This window comes from Trachinotus anak, unplaced genomic scaffold (assembly GCF_046630095.1).
Source record: "Trachinotus anak isolate AG129_WGS33_773 ecotype Australia unplaced genomic scaffold, CSIRO_AGI_Tana_v1 ptg000016l, whole genome shotgun sequence".
Taxonomy (NCBI): domain Eukaryota; kingdom Metazoa; phylum Chordata; class Actinopteri; order Carangiformes; family Carangidae; genus Trachinotus; species Trachinotus anak.
Window position 1 is genome coordinate 9,609,798 of NW_027273867.1, and position 26,152 is coordinate 9,635,949.

The window sequence follows — 26,152 nt, forward strand, 5'->3', positions numbered from 1 at the left end:
CTGACTCAGCTGGAACTGGAGTGTTCACTGAAGGGACATTGTGTCAAATAATACACAGTATAGCAAATGTAAATACCTTGCGGATAATTTATACTGTTTTTTTATGCCAAAAAAATTGGTTGTCCTCGTGAAGAACACCACAAATTGATTTAAATTAATAAAAATGAGTAAGGTGTTTCATCACACATTAAATTTTACACACATGCACAGACATTTTACAGATGAGTCAATACACATGTTCACATTTGTGATGTAATGACTGTGGTGCGCATCATAACAGCAGCGTGCAAAGATGTGTGCGCATTGCAAATCAAAACCAATTTTCCCAGCTGGGAAGACAGGGAAGGAGATGGAGGAATCTATTCCTGTATTGCCGTGGGTTGGCTTGACTTGGCACAGAGAGGCTTTTTGAGTGGGATCAAATAATATTTCCACTCCCCCAGGGGTGAGACAGGGTCCCTGAACACATCCTGCTTTTATCTGAGGCCACTCTTCAAGGCTCCGAGCCCTATCTAGGAGAATAGAGGGATGAAAAGGAGGTGAAGTGAGATTGAGGCATCCAGCATATGTTGTCTGTATGTTGGTGATAGTATTTATGTGGTATATTTGCTTCCCAGTAGCTTTGTTTGAAGGCCAGGAAGAGGGGCCATGTGCTCAGATATTTGCACGAATGCAAAGAGAGGGAAGCACAGGTAAGATATCCTGAGCAAGCATGATTGCAGCATGAAATTACATACACATACACACACACACACACACACACACACATTCATGGACTGCCTCAATACACTCAATACAATGTTTCAAAATACCTTTTCCAAGTTCCAGGAGGACTGCAGCAAATACAGAATGTCAAAACAAATTATATAATTTTTTCAATTTCTTGCGCTTGAAAGCCTCAGAAATCACTTATTGCTGAAATGCTATATCATCAACTCATTCATCAATAAACTAAAACTTCTCTAACTCAAATAATTCGTTGCTGTGCCACTGAACTTAAAGGTACCCTGTGGAGTTTAAGGCACTAGCAGAAGTATGGAGCTTTTCATTAGTTGCTCTGCATTTTGTTTGTCTCTTGAACAAGGCTGGATATGCATATGTGTGATTATACTGTGAACACGAACTATAATAGATATGAATTTTTTTTTCTGTTATTGTCATCACTACAGCAATCATACTGGCATAGCCTAGATTGTGTTGTGTGATGAAACAAAATAATATCAATTATTTTCTTACAACACTGACTTTATACAAATAGTTATATAGTTCCAGTAACAGTTATAATGAGAACGGAACTCTGGATGTCTGTTTAGAAAATAGCTCTGAATCTTAAAAGGAGACAAAGCAGCTTTTCTGAAAAGTGGCTGAAGTGGTAATCACGGGACGCCTGGTGCATTTAATTCTGTTTATAACTGAGCGGCGAACGTCCCCGTCCAAGTGTAACGGGAGGGAAAGAACCATTTAACCAGACTTTGACATAAGACTGGAGGATATAGGAAACATGTCTTCAAGTGAGGTGAGAAAACCTCTTGTTTTCCTGTTGTGACATCACTTGTCTGATCTGATTACTGTGACCAAAAACATCTGAACCTAAAAAAAAAACATACAGTGTGATGGCTGGTACTCATGTAGCGAGTGGCTGTGGGCAACTGGGATGCAGCTGGCAAGGATGTGCAGTTACTATTAGTGGTTATACTGACATAGTTTGTGTAAAGGTCACCCTTCTAACATTAGAGTAGTGAACTACAGCCACAGACTATAATAAGAGAAAAATACAACCCCCACACAAAACTGCCACTTCAACATTGTAACAAATGCAACAGAAGTCAATGATGAGCTGTCAAGGTTGAGTCCCTCAGTCTTCTTTCCATTGTGTTATTGTCGGACAAGATTTATTCTTGTCTGACGCCTCCACTTCTTTTTCTGTTGACCCTCTGCTGAGCTCACCCTTTTCTTATATGTAATGCTCAGCACTCTGGTGGTTGTTGTGTTTCCTCTGACATAATTGCTTTTCAAATGCTGTGTCTCAAATTGGATACTTCAGTCAGTATATTCACATGTAGTTCAGTATACCTCTATGGCGCATGATTGCAAAGGTGCTCCCGGCTGCTTTGCTCACTTGACTTGACAATGGATGTTTTACTTTCCTGTGAGTGCCACACAACATGGAAGTTAGGCCGCCATCCCCCCCCCCCCCCCCCCCCCCCCCCCCCGGAAATCACCATTGGGCTCTGTCCATGTTTAGGTAAAAAAAAAACAATCAGATGCATCTAAATGAGACAGTGTTAGCCTTTAGCCTCCAGCCTAACTATTTCCCCTTGCTTTCAGTTTTTATGCAAAGCTAGGCTAAATATGTCAAACATAACAACAGCTCCATACAATCTGTTGATCTTATTCTCAGAATGAAAGCAAACACATTTCCCAAATGCTATGCTTCTCCTTTAAGAACCACTCCTTGGCTCTCAGTCCAGCTCAAATGAATGTCAGGACACCTCAGCCAGCGGAGCATCCACCTCCAACACACACACACAAACACACCTGCACACACATCTGAAAAGAATGACTAAAGTGCATGTGGGAGGCACGGGGGTGTGTGTGCCCTCATTTGGACTCCTCACTAGTGACCGCTATTGGACAGTTGGAGTTCGAGAGGCCGGCTGGGCTGTCTCGTTACCCCTGCAAGCAGACGTGTGTGTGGGGCACATCATGACTCCTCACCTCCCTGTCCCTGTCAGCGTATCTCCTACACCCTGTCCTCTGACAAACAGCCTGGAGGAATCCGCCTGCACAGTGTCCTTCTCTGTTCTTGGTTTCTCTTGCCTTGCAGTAAGATTTGAAAGGGCTAAGTCGTTGTTAAACATCTAGCAAGTTCCCAGCCGTTGCATTTGCGGATCTCTCTGCATGAGGAGAGAGAGGCTGTGGTGGATTGCATTAGCCTAAGCCTACCACTAAATTATGCCAGTGTTTCGAGAAGCCCTTGGCAGTGTGGAGAGGCAATTCATTCTGGTTAAATGTAGGCTGCCATGATATGTGAAGAGTGCTTTGTGGAGAGAGCTTGGTGGAGCCAAAAGAAGCTTCAATGAGTCCTTTACCTCAGCTCTGAATAAATCACCCTCAAAGTGTCAAAGACCACTTGTGTTTTATCCCGGCCTGTATGATGAGGACTGAGACACTCAATGGATTAGCGAGGCCAGAATTTGGATGAGGGACAGCAAGGGCATTACACATGGACAGCCATCTAACACCTTTGTGGAAAGGCAGTCCCAAAGGAGCAGCCTGGCTGTGCCATCAGCGCCAAAGAACGGAGCCAAAGCCGAAATATTGGCATCATAAAGAATTCAGGGATCTGATCCATAACAGCACAGATGAAAATAAGCTGTTTAGTCAAACATCAGAAAAAAAGAGACTTCTCCAAAAGTGTTATTAATGGCTTTCACTTGGTTCAGAAGTTTAAGATGACTCAATTTACATTGTGATCCTCTACTCTGCATTATATACTCAAGAAAAACTTCACAGAGCCATTCCCAGCGCCAGAGTTCTACTTTCTTCAGCACTCTCATTCACGGTGGCCTCGTCCACTCCATCCTCCCCTCTAATCTGTCTGTCTGCTGTTTTCTCAGCGTCCACCCTGAGCAGCATGGCACCTGAGCCTGTGGGACAAAACCATCTGTCAGCCACCGAGGAGGGACAGTGAGACATGCTACAACCATTAGAGCGATGGATTCCTCCTCCATCCAGCACACATTCACCTTTCTGCGGTGTCAAAGTGAGACATGTAATTCCACTCACAGGTTGCTGTATGCGATATTCCCAAGCCACCACACGCTGTCACTTCGCCCAGGTTCCTCAATGTTCCATGGGTGTTTTTGTTTTTCCTCCTCCTAGTGTTTGTTTTATTTGCTTTTTGACTTTGCGTGTCAATCTCACTCTTTCTCACTTTCCCTCTCCCCTCGGTCTCACTTGACACATCTAACTTACTGCACACTTCAAATAGCCGGAGGCTTTGACCATTATTTTTTTCTGCTTTTGTTTATAAATTGTATTAAAAAAACAAACAAACAAACAAAAACAATAGGTGCCAACAGAAACAATGCAACAGTGAAGCTATGCCTTGCTTAAGAAAGCTTTTGGTGTTTCCCAGCAAAATGTGACTCTTAAAGGCTTAGCAAACAAAGCTTTGAATACATTTCTGTCTCCATAATACATTTGCAAAGCTGGGGGTTTTGAATATTTAAAAACCAACATTGTTTCATGTTAACTCTCATATAAAAGCTGGTATTCAACTAAAAGCCAGGGGAGAGGCCCAGCTTGAACAAATAAAGGCCAGCCACTAATAAGGAAAGGTAAAAAATAATCATTGAGGGAATTACTTGCAGCCTACAACAACAGTTTAAATAGTAAATTAAGTGTTATGCACTTTTCCATGGCACAAATTCCATCAGTGCAACAACAGACTCGTGTTATACTCATTGCTCTGATGTTCTGAGTTTCTCTGTTTTAAAGGAAATAATGTTTTCTTAGGCTAATTGAATACAATTGTTCCTTCTTTGGTGTGCATCTGATCAATTTTAAAGTGCTATCATTAAAATTCAACACTTCCTGATGTTCTTTGACATTAAAGGCCAGTAATTAGAACACTTCCTGTACTGATGGAATTAGTGCTGTGGAGGAAATTTTACTGAGGTTAACACAGAGGATGTTCTGAGTTTGCATCAGCTGGAGAACAGGGGAAATTAGAGACAAAGTCCTGTCTCTAATGTAAATCTGTTCAAAATAAAAGCCCGGTTTTCTCTGCTAAAGTAAGGCCCTGGGTATTATTTGAGAATTTGCAGTACATCCCTGTTTGCGAGCTGGTGTGTAACCAGCTACAGGAATGTGTGTTGCTTCACCTGGGGGGCTCGCATGCACATGTGTGTTTTATCTATACTGCATCCAATCATGACCACATCAACCTCTTAGGGGATTGTGAGGCAAAAAAAAAAAAAAAAAATACTGTTGGACACCAGCAACACCTGCAACCATGTGTCCTATTTCCTCCAAATTCCCTTCAATACCACTGCACGGAGCAGTGTACACAATACGGCTTCACTATACACACAGAGACCAACCAGTTTTAACAACATCACATGGCTCAGGTTCTCTGTGTGTGAATTAGGTTGTCGTAATATGATGCAACACACCCTTATATAGCAAAATGCACCATGAGAGCAAAAATATAAACAGCAATAAAGGTCTTAACAAATCACTGCATAATGATGCAGGATGCTCAACTTAAGGGGACGTTAATCAAATTCCCAAAAACAATTGACACAGATAAAATGGAACTTGCAGTTGGTAATCCATCATTTAATCTGATACATTAATTTGAAATCGTGTAATCCCGCTGTTTTGCAGGGCTCAGTAGAACAGCCCATGCTTGTTTGTTTAGGGGGTGATGTCACAGTGCGGGCAATCCTTCCTGGGAATAACAAGACACAGCACCACAGCAATATCTGCTCTTTACAGAAGCTGTAGCCAAAACACACACAGAAAAAAACATAGTCTAGTTGTGGATTATCAATTTGACGGAGTATAAAAAGCCTAATGCTTCCTGTTCCTGCTGTGTCACTTTTCAAAACACACAGTGGAACTCTATTGCTCTATTGTGTAACTCATCTATATTAAACTTTCAGGACTTGCTGTTCTGAGCTCTAAAACACGCTAATCTCCCAGGGCTGTCAACAACACACTAGCGTGCCCTGTCTGCATTGTAACTATCAAGCAAAAGGCAGTGCTGACAGGAGGTTCCTGGTGGACACAGCCTGAGTCAAGTTGAGATTTGTTATATCTTCTTTCAGCTCATGTCTGTCCACTCCTCACTTTGTCTCCCTGTGTTATTTGTCAGCAGGGTCTGTCCTAGGGTCACTTGTGACACACCAGTACCACAACTTAATTACCCGCAAACCTGAGGGAAAAATAACCAAGAGGCACTCTAATCACTGCAATGCTACTGCCAGAAGTAATGTGAAAGTCCCTTCCTTGCTTTTACTCTGTCACCATGCATTTCATCCTTGGGGCTGCCTTCTCTATTTTCTTCCTCCTCTGACCTCTCTCTCATCCCTCTCACTCCCTTGAGAAAGTTCCAGTTGGTGGCCTTTCTCCAGGGTGACTGATGGCAGCTCCATGGGCAGACTCATCCACACTGAATTACCCACAAGCCCCTTGGAGGGCAAATGTAGAGTAGCTGAGGCATGCGCACTGTGCCACCCCCTCTTGTTCCTTCATTGCAGCCTCACTGACTGGACTATTAAAACCCATCCACCCATCCACACCCATCTTATTTTCACCATGTTACATAACAAAAGCATTTTTGGGAAATTCCACTGTGGAAGAGGATTGTTATTAGCATAAATATCGCTCAAAGTTTATACATTTTTAATGAAATAATCACTTTGAGTTGACATTTCCCCCTTCGGTTATTCCAGTGCAACATAGCTTCAGACCCACAGAACTGTTCCTCTTACATTTTCAGACAGACCAGCGGGGCCTCTGATTGGTCACAGTTAAGCTTCAATGCTTCTGGGTAACAGAGTTTGTCATGCCCAATACTCAGAGTGATATTATGAAAACATGGGATTGTGAGTACACTGCAAATCAAGAAAGAGCCCAGTTGTTCTCATCCACAGATGCCCTTGAAGCAGCGCATATGCACATATGAGACACTGAGATCAATTTGAAAATTTATTTTCATATAAAAAGACACTATGAAAACATTAGAGGACTACTTTGTACAATCTTATGTATAAAAAGAACAAAAATGAGGGAGAAAAGGAAAGGGAGGGTTTGTCAGAAATAAATCAACTAGAATGTCGGATGGTTGTAGCAGTCGGTTAACACCTAAGCATCAAAGGCTGAAGGGTGGAGGTGAAGGTGAGCATAGACGTTGGCTTCCACATGGAATAAACTTGCAGGTTTGCTTATCAGTGTTTCATTTTTTTTCTGAGCTTGGCAGGCAGCTAACAGAAAAAAGAAAAAATAATTGACATACCCTGACCACCTGACCAGCATCATTTTGTGTTAGTCACATCAGAGTCTCTCATAGCAAACAAGTTGCAAGATGATCTTTAGAAGCAGTGGCACATTCGAAAAATCAGTCAAACATCTCTACTTCAGTCAGCAGCATCCCACTTACCGTTCTTGAAGGTGAGCTTGAAAACTCAATGAGGGCTGAGAGAAAAATGAGAAAAATAAGAAAATTCTCACTGAAATCCTATAATGCAAATCCTATAGTGCACTCTTTCTTTCTTTCTTTTTGCAAGTTACCATGGGAACAAGGCTTTGTGGAGAATTAATATAGAGCTTTCTCTCTAAATGTTTAGTTTTACAAAAAAAAAAAAAAATCTAATTTGTCTGAGTCAAGGTCAAATCTGTTTCATATGTTTTCTTTCTGCTATAGAGTAGGACCCATTTACTGACACTGTGTATCCAATGGAGCGTTGCGTCTTTCTGTTTGGACACACTCTACGGTAGATCTGGACCCTGAGCTTCACAGAAGGTCAGGTGAATGTGACCTCAACTCGGAAACTTAAGGCCGAACCTGTCTCGCTCCTCTGGGAGGAGGCGGGCTGTAGGTTTGCCTATCAGCTGATTAGCTTGAAAGGTTAGAAGGGCCCCACTCTTGTCTCGCCATCTGCGCTGCGCTGCACTACTACCACATTAGGGATCTTTAAACAGATGGTTTGAGAGCTGCATTGGAAAATGTCAGGACAAATCACCATCCCTGGATAATTACTGTTTTGAGCACTCCCCCTTCTTAAGCTGCACCTCTAGCTTTCTCGCTATATATTCTAGAATCTTTTTCCTTGGATGTCATTTTCTCTCACGCATGCTAAATTGTCTCTCATCTCTTTCTCCAAAGAGCTGCTTTGAACATACACAGAAAAGTTATCAAGCCACAAAAGTTTCAATGTACATATGTTCCATCATACTTTTTAAAGGAAGTATGGGACACTCTAGGGCCCTCAGTTTCTCTCATTATAAATAGCAGTCTTGCTAATCAAACTGTCCTGTCCTGTTTTAAAGAATGCAATAGTCCAACCTGTATTAACAAGCCCAACTTTTTATGAACAAACCTTGACAGAGCAGAACGAAATAATTTCTGTCTAATCTCCAAGTTCCCATGATGAATCATGTCCAAAGTTCTGGAGAGGTTATCTACAAATAACTTCTTATTTAGACAATAATAACATCTAGGAGAAATTCAAATCAAATGTCAGAGCTTGTCATGGCACAGAGTCTACCTTTCAAATGATCTAGTTCTCTCTTAACAATGTGCCATTGTCATTCTTTTAGACTGCAGCACAGCTTTCGACATGGTTGATCATTGCATTCTTTTAAACCATCTCAAGGACCAGGTTGGCATCCAAGGGACTGCACTCAAGTTGTTTGCCTCCTACTTAACAAAGAGGTGTTTCCCTTTTAAGATTTTGACTTTCTCCTCCTCTCTTATCGTCATCACATGTGGACGACCTTAAGGTTCCATTTTAAGGCCCATTTTATTTGCTTTGTCTATGCTGTCTTCAGACTCCATCTTCTGCAAGTGCAATGCCATCTTTCACTGTTATGCTGACGACACAAAAATATACCTTCTATTGAATTTGGGGGATTGCAACTCTATCACATCCACCCTTGATTGCCACTAGGATGTGAAATGCTAGATGGCAAAAACTGTCTTCATTTGAATGACAACAAGACAGAGTTGATTGTTTTTGCCCGCCCCCCAACACCAGAGGGAGTATAGCTGTCGACTCAGGGCCACTATCATGCCCATGCCACTTGGCACTGAAATTTGACAAACAGATGAACTCTGTAGTGAAAGGTTGCTATCTTCAGCTGAGGAAAATAGCAAAACTGAAGTCCACCACCTCTCTTAACAATATGAGGACTGTGCCACGGCATTGATCTACTCAGGGCTGGATTATTGCAGCTCTCTGTACCCAGCTATTGGTCAGTCGTCTTGGTCTGGCCTGCAGCTGGAGCAGAATGCTGCAGCGAGACTCCTTGCTGGTACCAGAAAAAGAGACAGCATTACACCAGTACTGGCATCCCTACAATGGCTCTCTCTGTCAAAAACATAGTCAGATTCAACGTTAATTTACTTGCTTTTAAAATCAAACATGGGCTTGCGCCACTGTACATTTCAGTACTTCTCCTAGCCCTCCTCCAACTCTAGGCCTTGATCCCACGATTGGGGCTAGAGGGTAACGGAGATCAGGTCAAAGCTCCAAAGCTTTGGAATAGCCTTCTGTGTTCAATCAAATGTCATGTGGTCTTTTATTCTGTTTTTGCACATATTTTGATATTGCCTTGTATTTCATCATTGCCAATCACTGTTGTTATTCAATGTCACTTTACTCACTTACTTATCTTGTGCCTAAAATTTGTACAGCACCTTGGTGCCAACTCTGGTTGTTTTAAACGTGCTACATTAATAAACTTGATTTTATTTGATTTTGATTCGATCTTTCGTCTGTGTGTGGAGGACTGATGTGCTAACATAGCAACAGCAGGAAACTGGTCGGCCTCTTGTAGCGACTGCAGTATGGATGTAGAATGTCAAGTAGGAAGCATCACTATTGGCTATTTTTCTTTTCCTCTTCAGTGTGTCAGTCACCTTGTAGACTTATGTGTGACTCTCTTTCTGTCTTTCTGTTTCAGGATGTCTTTCTGCAGCTGCTGCGCTCACAAGTGCAGGATACAATCACTAAGAGAGGGATCCATGTGAACAAGGAATTATACAACTGGCTTCACTGCTAAAATCAAGATTTCATGCCTCCTGGGAGCACGACGCTAGGTGGGCAGAACGAGCAACAGACAAGAAGAAAAGTGAAGGAGGCGGCAGATGAAAGAAAGGGTGTGATTTTAAGTTGTTGGGGAAAGAAGAAAAGAATTAGCCGCTGAACTGATCAGTAGTTCACTGTAAGCGATTACATTGAGAGATGCTAAGCAGAGCTAGCACGGATTCCATTTGGGCTGAAAATGACTGAGACATTATCTTTTTCTGGCATCACTGTGATTGGTGATGGCTGAAATGGATTCAAATGCAGCAATCTTTAAAGGCCTTTATCTCCAAGCAGTTGGGGAAAAAAAGAATCTGCATGACAATCACTATCCTTCTTTTCCCTCATGGGTGGATAACACATTACCTCAGAAAGCAAGCTCACATTTATGTGCTATGTGTGTCCCAAATCATTTTTTCTAAGTTCCACATGGGTTAATCCTCACTGGAAATGAAAAAAAGAAAAAATAATGATGAAAAAAAAACTCCAAACCAGTCTGAAAATAAATCATTTCTTCTTGAACAGTTAAACCATAGAACACAACTCAGTTGGTAGTTATTTGTTTCAGTCGTATTATTTTTTCATTAAAAGTTTCAAACCATAGGGGAGGACATTTTTTTTAAACTAAACCATAGAAAATACACACACACAAAAAAAGGGGGAATACAGTGTTGACACAGAGGACAAGAGAGGAATGGATGGATGGGATTGTTGAACTGGAACCTGAAAAAAGCAGAGAGGATGGCACATATCAATGAGCAGCTCTTTCCCATCCCCTATCCATCCAAAATGATGAAAAGAAAAAGAAAAAGAAAAAAAAGTAAAGAATGAGAGATTGAACGCTGTCATCATCCATTAGAAGGGAAAAGGAAATAAATGAAAGCAGGGTGCCTAGGGGGAGCTACCAGTGTGAGAAACCTCAGTGAGATTTTTCTCCCCTTGCTATAAAAAGAACTGAACGGTGCAGAAATATTCTTCTTTTTCTTTTTTTTTTTTACCCCCCCATATCATCAAACAATTGACAGAGATTTTCTTTTTTTCTCCAGAATAAAATCAAGACATTTTTCTCAGAAATAAGTTTTCATAGGTTATTTTTTTTTAAGTTCATTTAAAAATCTTTCTCAATCACAGACGTGTCAAGCCCCTGTTCTTTCTTTTCAATAGTCTTTGTGAAAATATAGAGTAGAACAGTCTTCTTTCCACGTCTGTCCACTGCAGAAGTAAACAAATACAGTATGGGATCCGACAGAGCACATTGCAGGAGACGGGGAGCAGTGTGTGTGAGATCTTTGCCAGAAATCATGTACTTATGTATAGCTTTTCAGAAGTTCAGTATCTCTGTGTGCATCTGTACTCTATCTCAGCATGAGAATGTGTGTATTCAAGTGAGTGTGTGTACATCTGCGTGTCTTCACACTTCAGTCTGGAAGTCTCCCTCGGATGAGTCAGGTGTGTTAGCAGAGGAGGAGTCCCAGTTCTTATTGTGCAGCTCCATCCGGTCCTTCTGCTCCCCAGGCACGATGGACAGCTCGGGGGTCATGGTCTTGAAGCTGTCCCAGGAGCTCTGGTCCTCCGGGGTTGACTTGTCCTAATGGAGAAGAAGGACAAGGAAAAGGGCCGTGTAAGGAAAGGTTAGGTGCAACTGAAGGTGCCACATGGAACTGGAAAGGGTACAGAGAGCTCTGTTGTAATAGTCCAAAGTGTATAGTCTAAAGTGCTTTTAGGGCCTTTTTAATATCCACTTTTTGCTAATTTTTGCTGTGTGAGCCGCATGGTTGAAAAGGGTTGTACAATCTTGATAATGCGTTTTAAAAAATGTGGGTGCTTGATGGGAAAAATGACAACTGTGTTGGTCTGAAACTAGCAAAGACACTTGCATTGTGCTTTGCGCTGCTTTGCACCAGGTGTAATATAGGGCCAAAAGTCTTTAAATAAGATGGGTTGTATCATTTTAATCTCAAGTGATGCAATATTATGGAGGAGCTCTGCAACAGGTACAAAAACAGTTATATCAGATGATCACACTGTGTTTAAACAAATAACTAGGTTAGCAAAGCGTATTTGGAGGACAAAAAAGAAGATTAATTACAGTTTTACCTGAATTGTCTGTTTTCAACATCCACCCTAGTTTACATACCAATTTCCGCATTAACAATAAGCCCAAGCAATAGGCCCTTGATTGCCTGTGCAGCAAGTACTGTGGTAATTCAACTGACTGCAAACTTGTGTTGGAGTATGCATTAAAGCACAATATAAACTGAATTGGTAAGGGCATTAGTCTTTTACCTATTCCATCATTTTTACCATACAAATTGTACATCTACAAATTTCAGCATCTTAAAGGAATAATTCAACATTTCAGAAACATGCTTATTTGCTTTCTGGTGGAGATTAAATGAGGAGATTTGTCCCATTTGTCTATTCCATTGTCCATTAAGTATACAGCTGGTTAGCTTTGGGAAACAACTAGCCTATCGAATGGTAACAGAATCTTTCCACCAGCACCTCTAATTAACACATTATAAATCTTGCCTGAAGTGTAAAATGACAATTCTATGAGCATTATTGGACTCTTCCTTGGCAGGCAAGCAGCCAAGACTCCAGGAAGTTCAGTTTTTGTATAGATTAAACAAACAGCATAATAAAGCATATTTCTTAATATCACACTTCAATGCACCAAGCATATTCTTAAATACAAACAAAATTGGGGAACTGGGGTGATGGGGAACCAGGGTCCCACAGATAATACTTGCCCTGGGTCCCCATAGTTAGTGAATACAACTCCTGATTCCAAGTTTCAACTTTGACCTACCATTCGCACCACAGTCATGTGCACACACTCACCACAAGGTAAATGGCTTTAGATAATCAGACTAAACTGTTGGCTTGTTTACAACCTGTCTGATTATCTGGCTGCTCATGATTGCTGCCACGTCGGGCTTAGTCACAATGTTGTTTCAACAATTAAATTAGGTGAGCACTATGAAATAAGACCCAAGTTGTAATAATCTAGAAGTTTCCTTTAAAAGCAGTACCTGGAAACCATTGCTTTGAACAGTTTTAACCTGTGTACAGATTTGGAGATGGATACATTTACAATATATTTACACAATATACACTCACAGATGCTGAATCTGATCGTACGTCTCACACGGAGAGGCCCACCACTCACTGCCATTCCATAGAAGTTATTTAACCTCACAAATACTAAACAGCAACACCATACCTACCTGCGCTTTAAAATAATAATAATAAAAATAACTACTCCTGTTCTATTATCTACAGAAATGATATCTTTCCTCACTCATCTCCCACCTCTCTCAATCAGTAACTTTTCAAATAAACTGATAAAGCATGAACCCTGCTAGACCTGGGTCTGTGATTGCTGCATGTGGTCCGCAGATGTGCCCACCATGCATGTAAAATACATGTTGGAGGATTAGCTCGAAAACAGAATTAGAGGTAGCATTATGCATCAGATAAGGGCCATTATTCAAATCCGACTCGTTATCTTGTGGAGATAATGATTTCACAGATACGAGCTGGGAAAAGACATGAGGGATTGCTAGCCAAGATGAATCTTGGTGGAGCAAAACATAGAGAGACAAAAAAAAAAGACTACACGTGGTGATTTTCACAGACATGATGGACCCAGCTGCAGCAGGGCTTTTGGACTCCATGAAGCTGAATATTCATGCTGTAGAGAAGATGAATATCAACAGAAGTTTCGGCAATGTATCCTAAGATAAGTGCTTTGAAAAGTGTATTTGAGAGCAAATTCTGTGATGTCCATTACCCCGACATCATTGAGCCTGTTTGTACATATGTAATCCATTAGAGGAGAGAGCACTTCTGTATCTCCTCCGAACAATTCAGCTCTCTCATTCACCTTCTTTCATTTTCTTTTCTCTACTCTCTTTCCCCACAATCCCGCCTTCCTATCTTTTTACCACCTCGTCAAAAGTACTCACATGTAATTCACTTTGAGTTTTTCACACCCTCAAACCCTGTCTATCTCTTCATCTGAGACACACACTCTCACTCTCTCTCTCTCTCTCTCACACACACACACACACACACACACACACACACAGACAGTTCATTGATCTGCAGTACCACAGCACTCCCTTCCACTCTTGCAGTGTGATGAGCGTCGCCCAAGCGCTAGGGGGCAATATCTGCCTGATTATCATTCTCCCTGCGTCACAGCCTGACAGTTGGTAAAATGAATACAAAAGGCATAATCTGGGAGCCAATTTGCATGCTAAACGCTGGCGAAGGAACATTTTGTAATGCAGGAGTGTGGGTAATGCTGCAGTTAAGCCCAACTTTATCCCTGGGAGACTAGGCTAACGCGATTGTGCTGCCACTGCGTGTCTATCCATTCCCTTTTGCCATCTCTGCCTCTGCCTCTATTCCCTTCTTGCCCCAAAGCCCCATCTCCTCCCTCTCTCTGTGCTCACACTTTACCCTTTCTCTCTCTCTCTCTCTCTCTCTCTCTCTCTCTCTGTCTGTCTCTCTATGCCAGAAACCCCTCTACTTACACTCGACGAGTTCTTTTCACCTCCGGCAGACGAAATGCTCCATCGCTTTTCCCTCTGTGGTGATGAAATGGGAGGGAGAAGACGGGGGGGGGGGGGGGGGGGGGGGGGGGGGGGTGATGAGAGAGAGAGAAAGAGAGAAAGAAAGAGGGAAAGAAAGAGAGAGAAAAAGGAGAGGAGGGGGGATCACAGTCACTGACAACTCTGCCCTGAAACAATAGCATTGTTCCCACACCTTCAGCAGGTGAACAGGCAGTCGTTTTGTGCTCACACTTTACCCTTTCTCTCTCTCTCTCTCTCTCTCTCTCTCTCTCTCTTTGTCTCCATCTCTCAATCCCCTCTCACCAGCTCCCTCGTGAGAGAACATAACATGTGTACACACTGGCAACACGCACACACGGACAGAAACAGTGCAGCATGGTTATGCACACATTATCGAACTACAGCATGTAGGAACAGGTGGTCCTTTTTAACATCCTGACCTGTGAAAGCTTACAGGGAAAACTGAGGACGCACAGACAGGGCGAGGGAACAGATCCTACATGCTACGCACAGCTAATAGCAACTACCACTACAATATGAAGGGATAAAAGAAAAGGACGGCATGTGGGTGTGAAGTAAGCTGATTCTAAAAGCCACAACAGTGAATCTACTGTGCAGCGCTAGAGGCTCATGTTTTCTAAATAATGTTGAAAGAGGATAACTAATCTGGTTGTAAGTGCACGGAAATGCTATCTACACTATCTACATTATTGATTTTATACTGCATGGGCTAACATGTTAAATAGTTAATGCTAGGCTATAAAGTGGACATGGCTGACGCTGTATGTTCTGCTGCTGACTTCCACACATAAGCCTTACTTCCCCTGCTGCACCTCTGCAGTGTTCTTTTTATGTTTCCGTCTTCTTAACTCGTACGGTGGCTTGGCACTATGGGTGGTCCAGAGTTCGTTTTTGCTCACAACACGCACTGCTGTTCAGAAGTAACAAGTATTTTCCTACTGGGCTGGTCAGCGTGGGAGCTGGTGATGAATCCAGGAACAGCAGCGTAAAAAATTGTAAATACAAATCTCACAGTGTTTGGTATTGTGGTTCCTTTGGTAGTTAGGTTGACTGGCCTGCAGCTCAATACACCTGTGTGTATGTGAGTGTGTGTGTGTGTGTGTGTGTCATTAGGGGATGGGTGTGAGTGCTCATACCATTTGTACTTTCTCAATCCCGGTATACCTCAAGTCTGGGCCCAGTTTGATTCCCTCCAGTGTCTCTAAAAAATTGGCCAATATTGAGTATACTGAGTGTAGCTTTTTTTTGGTTTTGGCTTGAAGTTTTTATTTAAAGAAGTTTCTGCATCACACATGCTCATATTTCATTTTTCTCTCTGTTAAAAGCAGCAGACGACACTGCGCATCATTCTGTCTCAGAGAGATGTTTATAAAAATGTTTGGGAGTGTGTTTTGATGTGTGCATGGAGAAAGACAGAAAAACAAATCTTTCAATGCTGATATATAAGATTTGAGATTCAGAATCACTCCTTCAGAGACTAAAACCATTTCTGTGGCTTAGCAGATTGCCTCTGGGTGCCATGATTTACTGTCATGTGTGATGTGCTCATTAACTAGCTTAGACTACATTTATTGACAGTTTAAATATCTGTAGCAACTGCATTAGTGGTGGAATGTAACTAGGTACATTTACCCAAGTACCACACTCTTATTAAACACACACACTATTAAGAGCTTTTTACGGCACCATATTAAACTGGTAGATACAGTTTCTACTTACTTTACATGTTATTTGCATGGTATTTGATAATACATGGTATTTTGCATTCAAAGTTTATGCACTGTGATGTATTTTTACAGATTAAACTACCTGCAAGTATACAGTATAAACTAGCAACTCCATCTCCACCAGCTACAATAGTAAAATGTTACTGAAACATCAGTAACAGTAATCTAATAATATTACATATATATATTAGATAAAAGGGCATTTTTTTATGCATTTTGGGTACTTCAACTACTGTATATAATACTTATTTAAGTCACATGTAAGTATTAAGTATTAAAGTGACATTTTCAATGCAGGACTTGTAGTATTTTTGTATTGCAATATTACTGCTTTTACTTAAATAAAGGACTTCTCCATCAAAAAGCTGCATTCACAAAACAAATGGAGATCTTGAAATAACTGATCAACTTTATTTATTTCTTTCTCTCTGCTTTCCTTCTTTCCAAATTGTAGATTATTTCCACCATCTTTTCTCTGTCATATTTGCTCTTGACTGACTTTTATACCACATAAAAAAGCATTTAAAAAGTCAAATATATCAGTGTTGGGTGACAGGATGAACATTATCAACTACGTGCAATAGGCTAATAGGTTAATTTATGACAGACTGTTTTTTTTCCCGCCCAGTTTCAGTCACCATAATGAGTACCTTTAAATTTCTGCCTCATCAACCTTCAAAGTGTCAAATGTGGTTAGATAATTCACCTGTAAAAGCACAGCTTGTGCACCATCAGTGGTCGCGATGGAACCTGCAGTATGGCTTTTTATGCACTGATATCATACCTGATCATTAACAGGTTATCTACAGTCCTCCACTCTGGCTTTTTAGGAGACATCATGGGGGTATAATACTTATATAGAGTATAGTACTTTTGCAGGCATAACAGGAGTAAATAGAGCTAAATGTGTCTGCAAAAACTACAAGACTGTACTAAATAGTAATTAGTGTTCGTTTATCACTGGTGAAATTGGTGACAGTTGCCAAGTGGAAATTTTTGCCTAACTGCCTGACACTTAAAGTTACAGGCAAGCACCACAAGATTCTGAAGGAAGATGCTGCAAGCTGCAAGCATGACAAAGCCAAATGAAGGAAACAGTTTGTAGGGATACAGCGGGAAAGTACACACGAGAAAAAAAGATGCTACTGCACAAACAGCTAAAGCCTTCTTGAGATGCCTCTGCAACACTGCTGGTGGATGTGGCCCACTCACTGCCACTCAGAGCCCCCCTCATTTGGACCAAGGAATGGAAATCGTGTCTGGATGTGGGTGAGTAATGTGCCGGGCTGTCTGTGGGAGATGATGGGGAGGACAGGTGGTTGTGGGTAAGTGGGTTAACTTTACCTTTGTTGACTTGGATGCCCATGGTTCTGCTGACTGTCTGGCTACATTCAAACTGGGACATGACAACAAGCATGCAACACAAGGCCCAGTCAGCCAACACAGGACATAAAACAGGAAACACACAGACAAAAAAACAACAACAACAAAAACAACAAAAAAAAACAAAACAGAAATCAATAAAATGTAGCAGTAAGGCAAAGAAAAGACATACAGTGAGTGTGAGGCCCATGTGAAACAAACTTAAATCACATTTATAAATGAAGAAAATGAAAGTAACATTAAAACAATGCAGGGGTAGACTGAGTGGATACCAGAATGTTTCTGTCATTTTGCAGCTGTCATTGAACCAGCACTGGAGTATTTCAGGGCTTCTGTGTGTTTATTTGTTTGTTTGTTTACACCGTCTTGATAATGATAGCATCCAGATTGCCAAATCAGCACCGGCGTTGTTTATTAGGCGGCACAAAAATAGACTAACTGGCCATGGCGGTCTTTAGCGCCATTTACCCTTTAACTGGGAAGGAATCTGTGTCACAACTAATAAGGCCCTTCAAAGGAGCCAAATCTGGAGAATGTAGGGCAAATAAATTCCATTAGTGCAACACATTGCAAACAAACGAGCAATCAGACACACAGGCTTGGTTCTCTGCTGTCTGGGCCTGTGCAGTGCAGCGCAATGCAATCCAAGGCCAGTGTTCCTATAGTGAAAAACAGTTCCAGCTAGTGGATTTGGCCCTTTTCACCTCCCTTTAATTGGCCCAAGGACACTAAATGAGCTAAATTAGTATTGTGCCTCTTGGTGCACGAAGCCAGTGTTAGGCTTGTTCCGCCTGGGCTAACTGTCCCCTCATTAGGAGCCACTGATAGAGCCAGTGTGCTAAAGCTACACTCCGCCAGCCCTCAGTTTTCATGGGCAATTTATGTGGAAGGATGAAAACAGTTGATGAGTTTATACTTGGCTCGGAGATGGGGGCAAGGAAATAATTAAAAACAAGCTAATGAGAGGAATTAATTATTCAATTAATGCCTCAAACGTGCCACCGAGGGCTGAGTTTAGAGGGAGAAATGGGAAAAGGAGGGAGACAGCAAGAGAGGAAAATGTCAAGCCGGGAGGATGAATAGAGGGGAGAATGAGATATGAAGAAGAAGAAGAGAGGAGGACTTGCTTTATTGCTGGAATGTGAAATTGAAGCCCCTTAGCTTAATGCCAGCAAATTGACTATCAGGACCTATGGGGTTTGCAAGTGCAGGCAAATTGCCCTCACTGAATCAACAAAAATTGGGTCTTTGTCATTTAAAATTATACATCTTCATTTTACATGCGACATCCTCAAAGCATACACATTACCTTTCCTAAATTTCCCTTTGGTGGCCTGAGAACATTGTTGGAATGTCAATAACAGACACTAATGTTAACTGAGGATGCATAAAGAGAGCACCCCAGGTCGCACCTCTCTTTTATGGGGAAGGCTAATGGAAGAACCCTCCTAGACTATGCCACAATATATTTCCATATGTGGCCTGGTAGACTAGGATTTCATTGTAGAATTCACACACATGCCTACAGCCATTTAGATTGAATTGCAAATACATCTTTCATAATCGGAAATTTGCTCGCTGTCGCCGCTCTGATCTAGCATGAGTGAAATCACAACAAAGTAGGGTACTTGTTTCCTTTGTCTCTTTCTCCATCCGACTGCGCTCGGCATAACTCCTCACTGTCTATCTGGAGAGGGAAGCCAAGCACGCTTCATTTAATCAAGAACACAGCAGACGATGGGATGGAAATATATCCCATTTGAGAGCTAAAAAATGCATCAGCCAGGCCATTATGCAGTGCAAACTCTCTCTCTCTCACACAGACACACACACACACACACACACACCGTCCATCCCACACACAGAGAGGCACAGCACTGCATCATTGGGCACCGCATGCAAATTTGTGTTATGACCTTCTGAACCCTGTGGAGAAGATAGAAAACGACAGGCTAGTTCCCCAATGACAGAGGCCGAGAAACTCAACATTAGCGCAGACATTAATGCTAAAACATACTGTGTTGCATACACACTGCAGCCACTCTGTCTTTCAGTAACCCCACTGACTCCATTTGTATCATGTCTCCATTAGGGTAGACACAATGAAAATGGACTCCATTCCTCTGCTAGCCATATGGCCCCTGTCAGAGCATGCACTGTACTTAAAACAGAACAGGATTTGAATTTGTTTTTGCCATTAGCATTAATGCGAAGCCTGCTTTCCATCCACTTATGTATATTGAGTATCGTATGAAGTATATTATATATAACACTGTAAATATTTTCCTCTTATGGGCATACGACTGTGTATAGATATTAGAAGCATTTGATTCAAGGTCAGCCACTGTCAACAAAGCAAAATAATAGCTAAGAAGTTAACATTATCGCACCATGATTGTAACTCTTGTTGCCGGTTGCTATACATCTTTCTGCATTAAAAATGCAAACAGATATCTGCAACCAGCAGGAGAGATATATGTTGGTGTCACAGCCTGGAAGTGACCTTTCTTAGTCATAGTTTACCAGAGTAATAGTAGAGTAGAATTTAAAGGGCATGCATATGTTTTACAAGAATAACAACAGAATGTGTACCAGAAGGCAACATTTACATTTATTTATTTTCTGACTACAGGAATCGCTCTGTTAGCCTCAGGAGCCTAATTGAACAGAAAGACAAGGTGATTTTTAACACTGAGGTTAACAGGCGGTCTTAATAAGTGTCTGCATTACCCTTCGTTTGCGTCTGTTCAGTGTAATACTTATTACTTAACAGCCTCTAGCTATCAGTGTGGTAAATATACGGATTACCAGTTACCGGGAAACATAGAGTTAACAAGTGTGAGGGGGGTGGTAGGGAGAGAGGAGGAAAGACAAGGAAAGCATGAAATTGAGAGATTGAGGTATGTGGATTCTATCGGTGATGGCACATGTAATGCCCAAGACCACTTTAAGCCTACTGCACTTACACAGAAAATTGGATAAGATCAGAACAGTTATAAAAAAAAAGTGTGGGACATTTTCTGATATCCACTCATCTCCTCAACACGGCCAACACAGAGATCCTACCTTTCCACAGAAGTAAAATGGATCAGGTCTCTTCTGACCCCATAAGCCTTTGTGATATTTCTGAGTCTCTCATCAGCACCCATACAAAGTGCACAGTGTTTGGCCATTTTCAGTGCCAGTGAGCTAGTTTACGGACAGAATATCATGGTTTATGAGGTGATTAGAAATCGGTTTGGAGGGTCATTGTCTTTATGAATTGATTTATCACTTGGTTAGGGTGTTTACATGATGAGGTTTTAACTCAGGCACTGAAACAGACACAATGACTATGTGGATTGTCATACCACACTGAGTGTGCAACAGTAATGAAAACACAACCCAAAACAGCAAAACAACAGCTAAAAAGCCTTCATGAGTTTTTTCATGGAGGATAAACCAGGTCCTGCATCAGACCACCTTACAAATCCATCTCTCTGGTTATAGTGATACCAGATTATATATGTCTATATGAATTTGTACAGGAGTTGATGGAGGAAAGGGGGATTAGCATTCATTACATGAATGCTGAAGAACTAAAGTGTGATGCACCAAACTTTTACACCACCACACCACCAGATGATCATCTGACATTAAGACTCATCAAATACAATCACTTCACTACGAGGCAGTGCTGACAGGAAGTAGATGAGCAGCCACATGGAGTAAAAATATAGTTTGACACTGTTTGTTCATAGTCTGGAAATGATAGGCTTTTTGGTGTCGCCACAGTTGTCACTAGTTGGTGATGTGAGACTGAAGCACCATCCTCTGAATTGACCATTTGCTAAGCTCCACCCCTCTGAATCACTGTTGCTACACCTGTCAAGCTTTCCATTCCCACCCAGCAAATACGCATGTTACAATGATAACCACATTAGATTTACCATCAAAAATCTTAGTCTTTGAAACAATGGCTCCTTGATTTCAAAGAGAGGTAGATATTGCTTTCTCATTTTTTGTTGGAAACTCCCAGTTCAGTTGTAGCTAGGTAGTATTAACGTTAGCATCATAAACTTATTTTTAATTGCTTGGCTTGGGTAAACTTTTTAATGTTTTCAGAGGACTTGTTTAGTCCTCTGAAAAGAAGGGTCTTAAATATGCACTAGATGTTGATGTACATGATATCATGCTGAAAGACTAAAGCTGACGCTGCATGTCCCAGGGAAAATGTCAGGCTCTTGGTCTATTAGATAGTCTAGTATTATAGTATGGTGTTATTTTATATTTTAAGAAGAAATGTTAGATCTGTTATTATGTGTTATTTTTGTATTTGTATTTGTTTGTAAAAATTAACTATCTTGGTTAGCACTCTCTGCAGATGCTTGAGAATAAACTTTCCCAAGTCCAAGAAGGAGCAGGACTGCTATCGTTAGCCTAAACTCTGATAGCATCCTGGACCAGGTTACAGATAGAAGACAACAGCACACAGTGAAGGTGGTAGTCATGGACATGGTTCTGTTTTTTTCTTTTTTTTTTTTATCTAACTTGTACCCCACAAACTAACGATGTGATCCTTGGCACAGTAATGATTAGTTACAGTACAAAATAAAACTAAGCTAGTTAACTGGACATGCTAAAGACTGCACCTTACGTTAAAGCAGATAAACACACAGCAATCAAGTGCTTACATGTTTCCTCTTTAGTTTTTGGTTTTGGAAAAACCTACACACTTACTACTGCTGTGCACGCACACACATGCACACGCACACGCACACGCACACACACGCACACACACACACACACACACACACACACACACACACACACACACACACACAAACTGCTTCAGTTTGTGGAGAAATCCAAAGCTTGACAGGCCTGCTAGTTACAGTTGTTAAGCTATGACTGCACAATCACTGTTTGCGGGAGGGGTTTAACCAACAGTCAATTACATGTGAAGTGTACATTACTGCTGCATGAAAACACAGCTGCAAAACAAACAGTGGCAAACTATGGGGTATGCACACAGTGACATGTAGCACATCAACTCATCGGCCTGCTTTAGAGCGAGTTAGAGGGGCTCTACTGCACGAGGTTTATGTGGGGTTTAGTATGTCTTACGTTGACTTTCTTTGTAAACGAGGGACGATCTGCGCACTAGCGATGGCTCAGTGTTCTGCCTCGGTGGAGGGGGAGGGGGGACCTGTGGTGGACGAACACCCGCCACGGTGGTTAAAAGGGTTTACAGGGTGTTTAGGGTCTGGGTTAAAATACAGTTTAGGCGCTTTAAAGGACAGAGAGAGGCCTGAAAAAGTCAGGGGGGTTAATGAGGTTTGGAGGCATCACTGCCTGAGATAGAAGACTGATCATTAGGCAGGTAAGCAGGAGTGAGGGTTTTCCCTGCTCCTTGTATTGCTTGGAACAGGCCAACCTCCTTCATCATTTAAAGGTGAGATGCTCAATAGTGCCTGTCCTTAAGTGACTAAGTCAATTGGCCATGTGAAGTTAAGGGTTATCAGCTTCCACAGTACTTTGGGTGTCCATCCATGGGAAGACATCCTAGTAAAATGCAATTAGGTTTGCTATTAAATCACAGCACTCACATAATATATGCGAATATCAGTGTCAGTGTCTGTCATATGGCATAGAAAGGAGGTTATTAAAGTTATTATGAAATGATTATATCATTACTCATGCAGTAATTGTCTCCTACACACATTTTATGTGCTTCAAACACAGGCAGCACAACACACTGAGCTCAAACACAAAAATAAACACACAAACATAAAGGAACAAGTGGACACACACACACACACACACACAAACACACACACAAGCCTACAACCCCACACACAGGCATGCAGCCACACACGTAGGCACTCTAATATGCAAGTGTATGGACACACACACCCACACCCACACACATACACACACACACATCCTTCTCATCTCCATAATTACTGTATAGTCAGCATGTCTGTGTCTGGGGGTGACTCTTGAAGTGAGATGTTGACAACAGCAGAGCTGAACTCAAGCTGGGTCCTGTCAAAGGCCTGACACTGATAGCATTATCCGTGTAATTATTCACAGTTAAGTGAACTGCCTACTTACTTTTAACATAATAGATTTGGATGAGTAAGCCATATCTATGCTAGCCTTTCATTTCAAAACTAACATGACGTCACTAACCCAGAGGAAATATGCATTCCAGTTTGTCTTAATTGGTTTAAATACAGCCTATCTGTTAGTTGTGGCTGGCCTTTCATTCCTTTTACATTTGGGCATAATCTCAAAGCACACCTGAGCTCCCTCTGAGGCACATTAGCATGCTGCATCGCAACTGTTAAGAGACTTCTAATATATGGCTCATGCCTTTGCAAGCAGCCTGCCATTTTTCTTCTCTGCCACAAAATATTTGCTTGGCATTAATGAACGGGGAGTCAGCCAGCGCTTCTGAAAATCTTGATCAAGACGTTGAGCAAATAAGGAGTGAAGGAAAAGGCCAGTCTGGCATTGGGAAACGGCAGAATGTTTGTGTGTATGTGTGTGTGTGTACAGTATGTGTGTGGCTATATGGCAAGGGGAATATGAAAGATGTCAGGCTGGCTTCTGTTCCTCCTCTGGCGGTGTAAATTAGATGTGAACCAGCGTGCCGCCGATGCCAGGGGAAAGTACACCTATCAAGGCTGACTAACTCATCACGGCTCTTCGCACTGAAGCTCTGCAGATGAGGGGAGTGTGTGTGTGCGCATTTAAAGTTTAATGAAACTGGTCCTCTGAAGGTCAGTTCAGAGCAAGCAGGGACTCTTTCGTCTGCTGCTAATGAGGTATTAATGATTCAAAGATGCGTCTGCGTCTCATGCGCACAGGTGCCCACCCAAGCGCCCCACTGACACACACACACACACACACACACACACACACACACACACGAAAAACAGTCACATACAGTACATAGACAATGAATCCATTAAACAGACATATAAAGCAGTGTGACAGGCAAAGACAAAGCACTTGTGGATGTATAGTGGTGTTTTTTTCCTCAGCAGCGCATAATGGTGAGGTGAGAAATCGTTCCACTCGTCTTAAATTGGAGAATTTGGATTTCATTAACAGGCCGAGATTGATTATCCCTCAGCTAATAGCTCATGTGATCAACTTTTTTTTTTGACAGGTATTTAACAAGGCACCAAACCCACGTGTGAGAATGAATTAAGCTCAGGCCAATTACATCAGACATAAAAGGGATTTACAGTAAATAAGCAGAAAAAAGTGCCTCTAAAGCTGTATTTATGAGGTAGTTATTGTTCAGTTCTCCACAGACGAGATAATAAGTACAACAGTGAATTAATCAAATGGTAAAGAAAAAATATAAAGTATTCACATTACATTCAAGTTCCCTTGCTAGAGCAAACAATGTTTTCAGATTTGTGAGGCAGCAATTTGGTTGGAAGAACTTCACAATAATGAATACAACCACTTTCAAAGGTACCCCATGTTTGTAAATGACTGGGAGCGATGCTTAGAATTTTTATGACTATAATTGTCTGAAGGCTGCATGTAAGAATAAATACAAGCGCTCACTATAGTGCTAATAACATTTAGTCAGTGCTGACCACATTCTGTATAAAGCATATTACTTTTTTTTCTGAGCAGAAGTCAGTGTTGGTTTCCCAGTGTCAATTCTTTAGTGTTAACAGGGTGGGGTTTTTTAGGGTTGTGACAAAGTGTGAAGGGGAGTGGAGGTGCATTGGTACAGTGGGTTCCCATCCCGCTTCTGGGCAATGGTCTTACCTTGAATGTGGACATGGCTGCGTCCCTGCTATACCTGTCTATGGTGTGGAACTTGGACGAGTGGTTGAGCTCATGGTACAGCTCAGAATGTCTTTTGCGAGTGTGCATCACTTTCTGGAAGGGAAGAAAGGAAGGGACAGCAAAAATGAACCAAACAGGAAAAAAAAAAAAAGCAAACGGAAGGGGGGGCCAATATATGGGCAGGCAGGGGAATGGTAATGGGTAAAAGGCTGAGGGACTGCAGTGATGCCAGCCATGAAAGAGGTTAGAGAGGGATGCCGACAGATCAATTGATTGCTGGCTCATGCTCATACATCATCCACTTCCTCAGTCTTTAAGAATTTGGCAACTGGGAGTACTGCAGAGGAGTCCTTTAAGTGAAAATTTGGTGAAAATGACTGACAGGAATGTCATTGTTGCAGACTGGCGCCTGCTAGCTGGTGGTCCTGTTAACTCAGGATTTTGTTGAACTCATTAAATGTCTAACAGATGGACCAGAATCTAACTCTGGCCCCAGTGAAAGGATATTTGACAAAAACTGCCTTCCCTGTGTTCTGAATATGTCTATCTAGATGGCTGCTGTATTCCAGATCTTTAATTCTCTGACAGCAAACTGCATTTGTCAGTGCCACCGCTGTTGTCTCTCTGTGCTAATGGGCAGTGCTGGAGCTGTTCGACAGTAGCTAATCGTCAAAGCAGCTTGCAAAGCTGAAAGTGACACGGGGGCAAGATGCCAGCACTCACACCCACACACTTACCGGCCAGGACTGGCGCTTAGCACTGGCTCCTGTGACTTCAGAGTGGGCATTCTCATCTCTGCTCTGCTAGGAAGGTGCTACTT

At 41.8% G+C, this 26,152-nt stretch overlaps 1 protein-coding gene across 2 annotated transcripts in view; it reads right to left on the reverse strand.

The window, feature by feature from the left end:
• Window positions 1-6,707: 6,707 nt before the first annotated feature.
• Window positions 6,708-26,152, reverse strand: part of adgrb2 (adhesion G protein-coupled receptor B2) — a 228,823-nt gene continuing 209,378 nt past the window's right edge. Inside the window, exons 33-35 of one of the 2 annotated variants that reach the window (XM_071499909.1) lie at window positions 25,312-25,425; window positions 14,363-14,416; window positions 6,708-11,406 (exon numbers count right to left, since the gene is read on the reverse strand). In XM_071499909.1, the coding sequence (XP_071356010.1) occupies window positions 11,230-11,406; window positions 14,363-14,416; window positions 25,312-25,425 (345 nt within the window). In that variant the 3' untranslated portion in view covers window positions 6,708-11,229. Of the gene's footprint in view, window positions 11,407-14,362; window positions 14,417-17,493; window positions 17,546-25,311; window positions 25,426-26,152 lie in introns of both variants that reach the window. The other variant, XM_071499910.1, reaches the window with a different exon arrangement.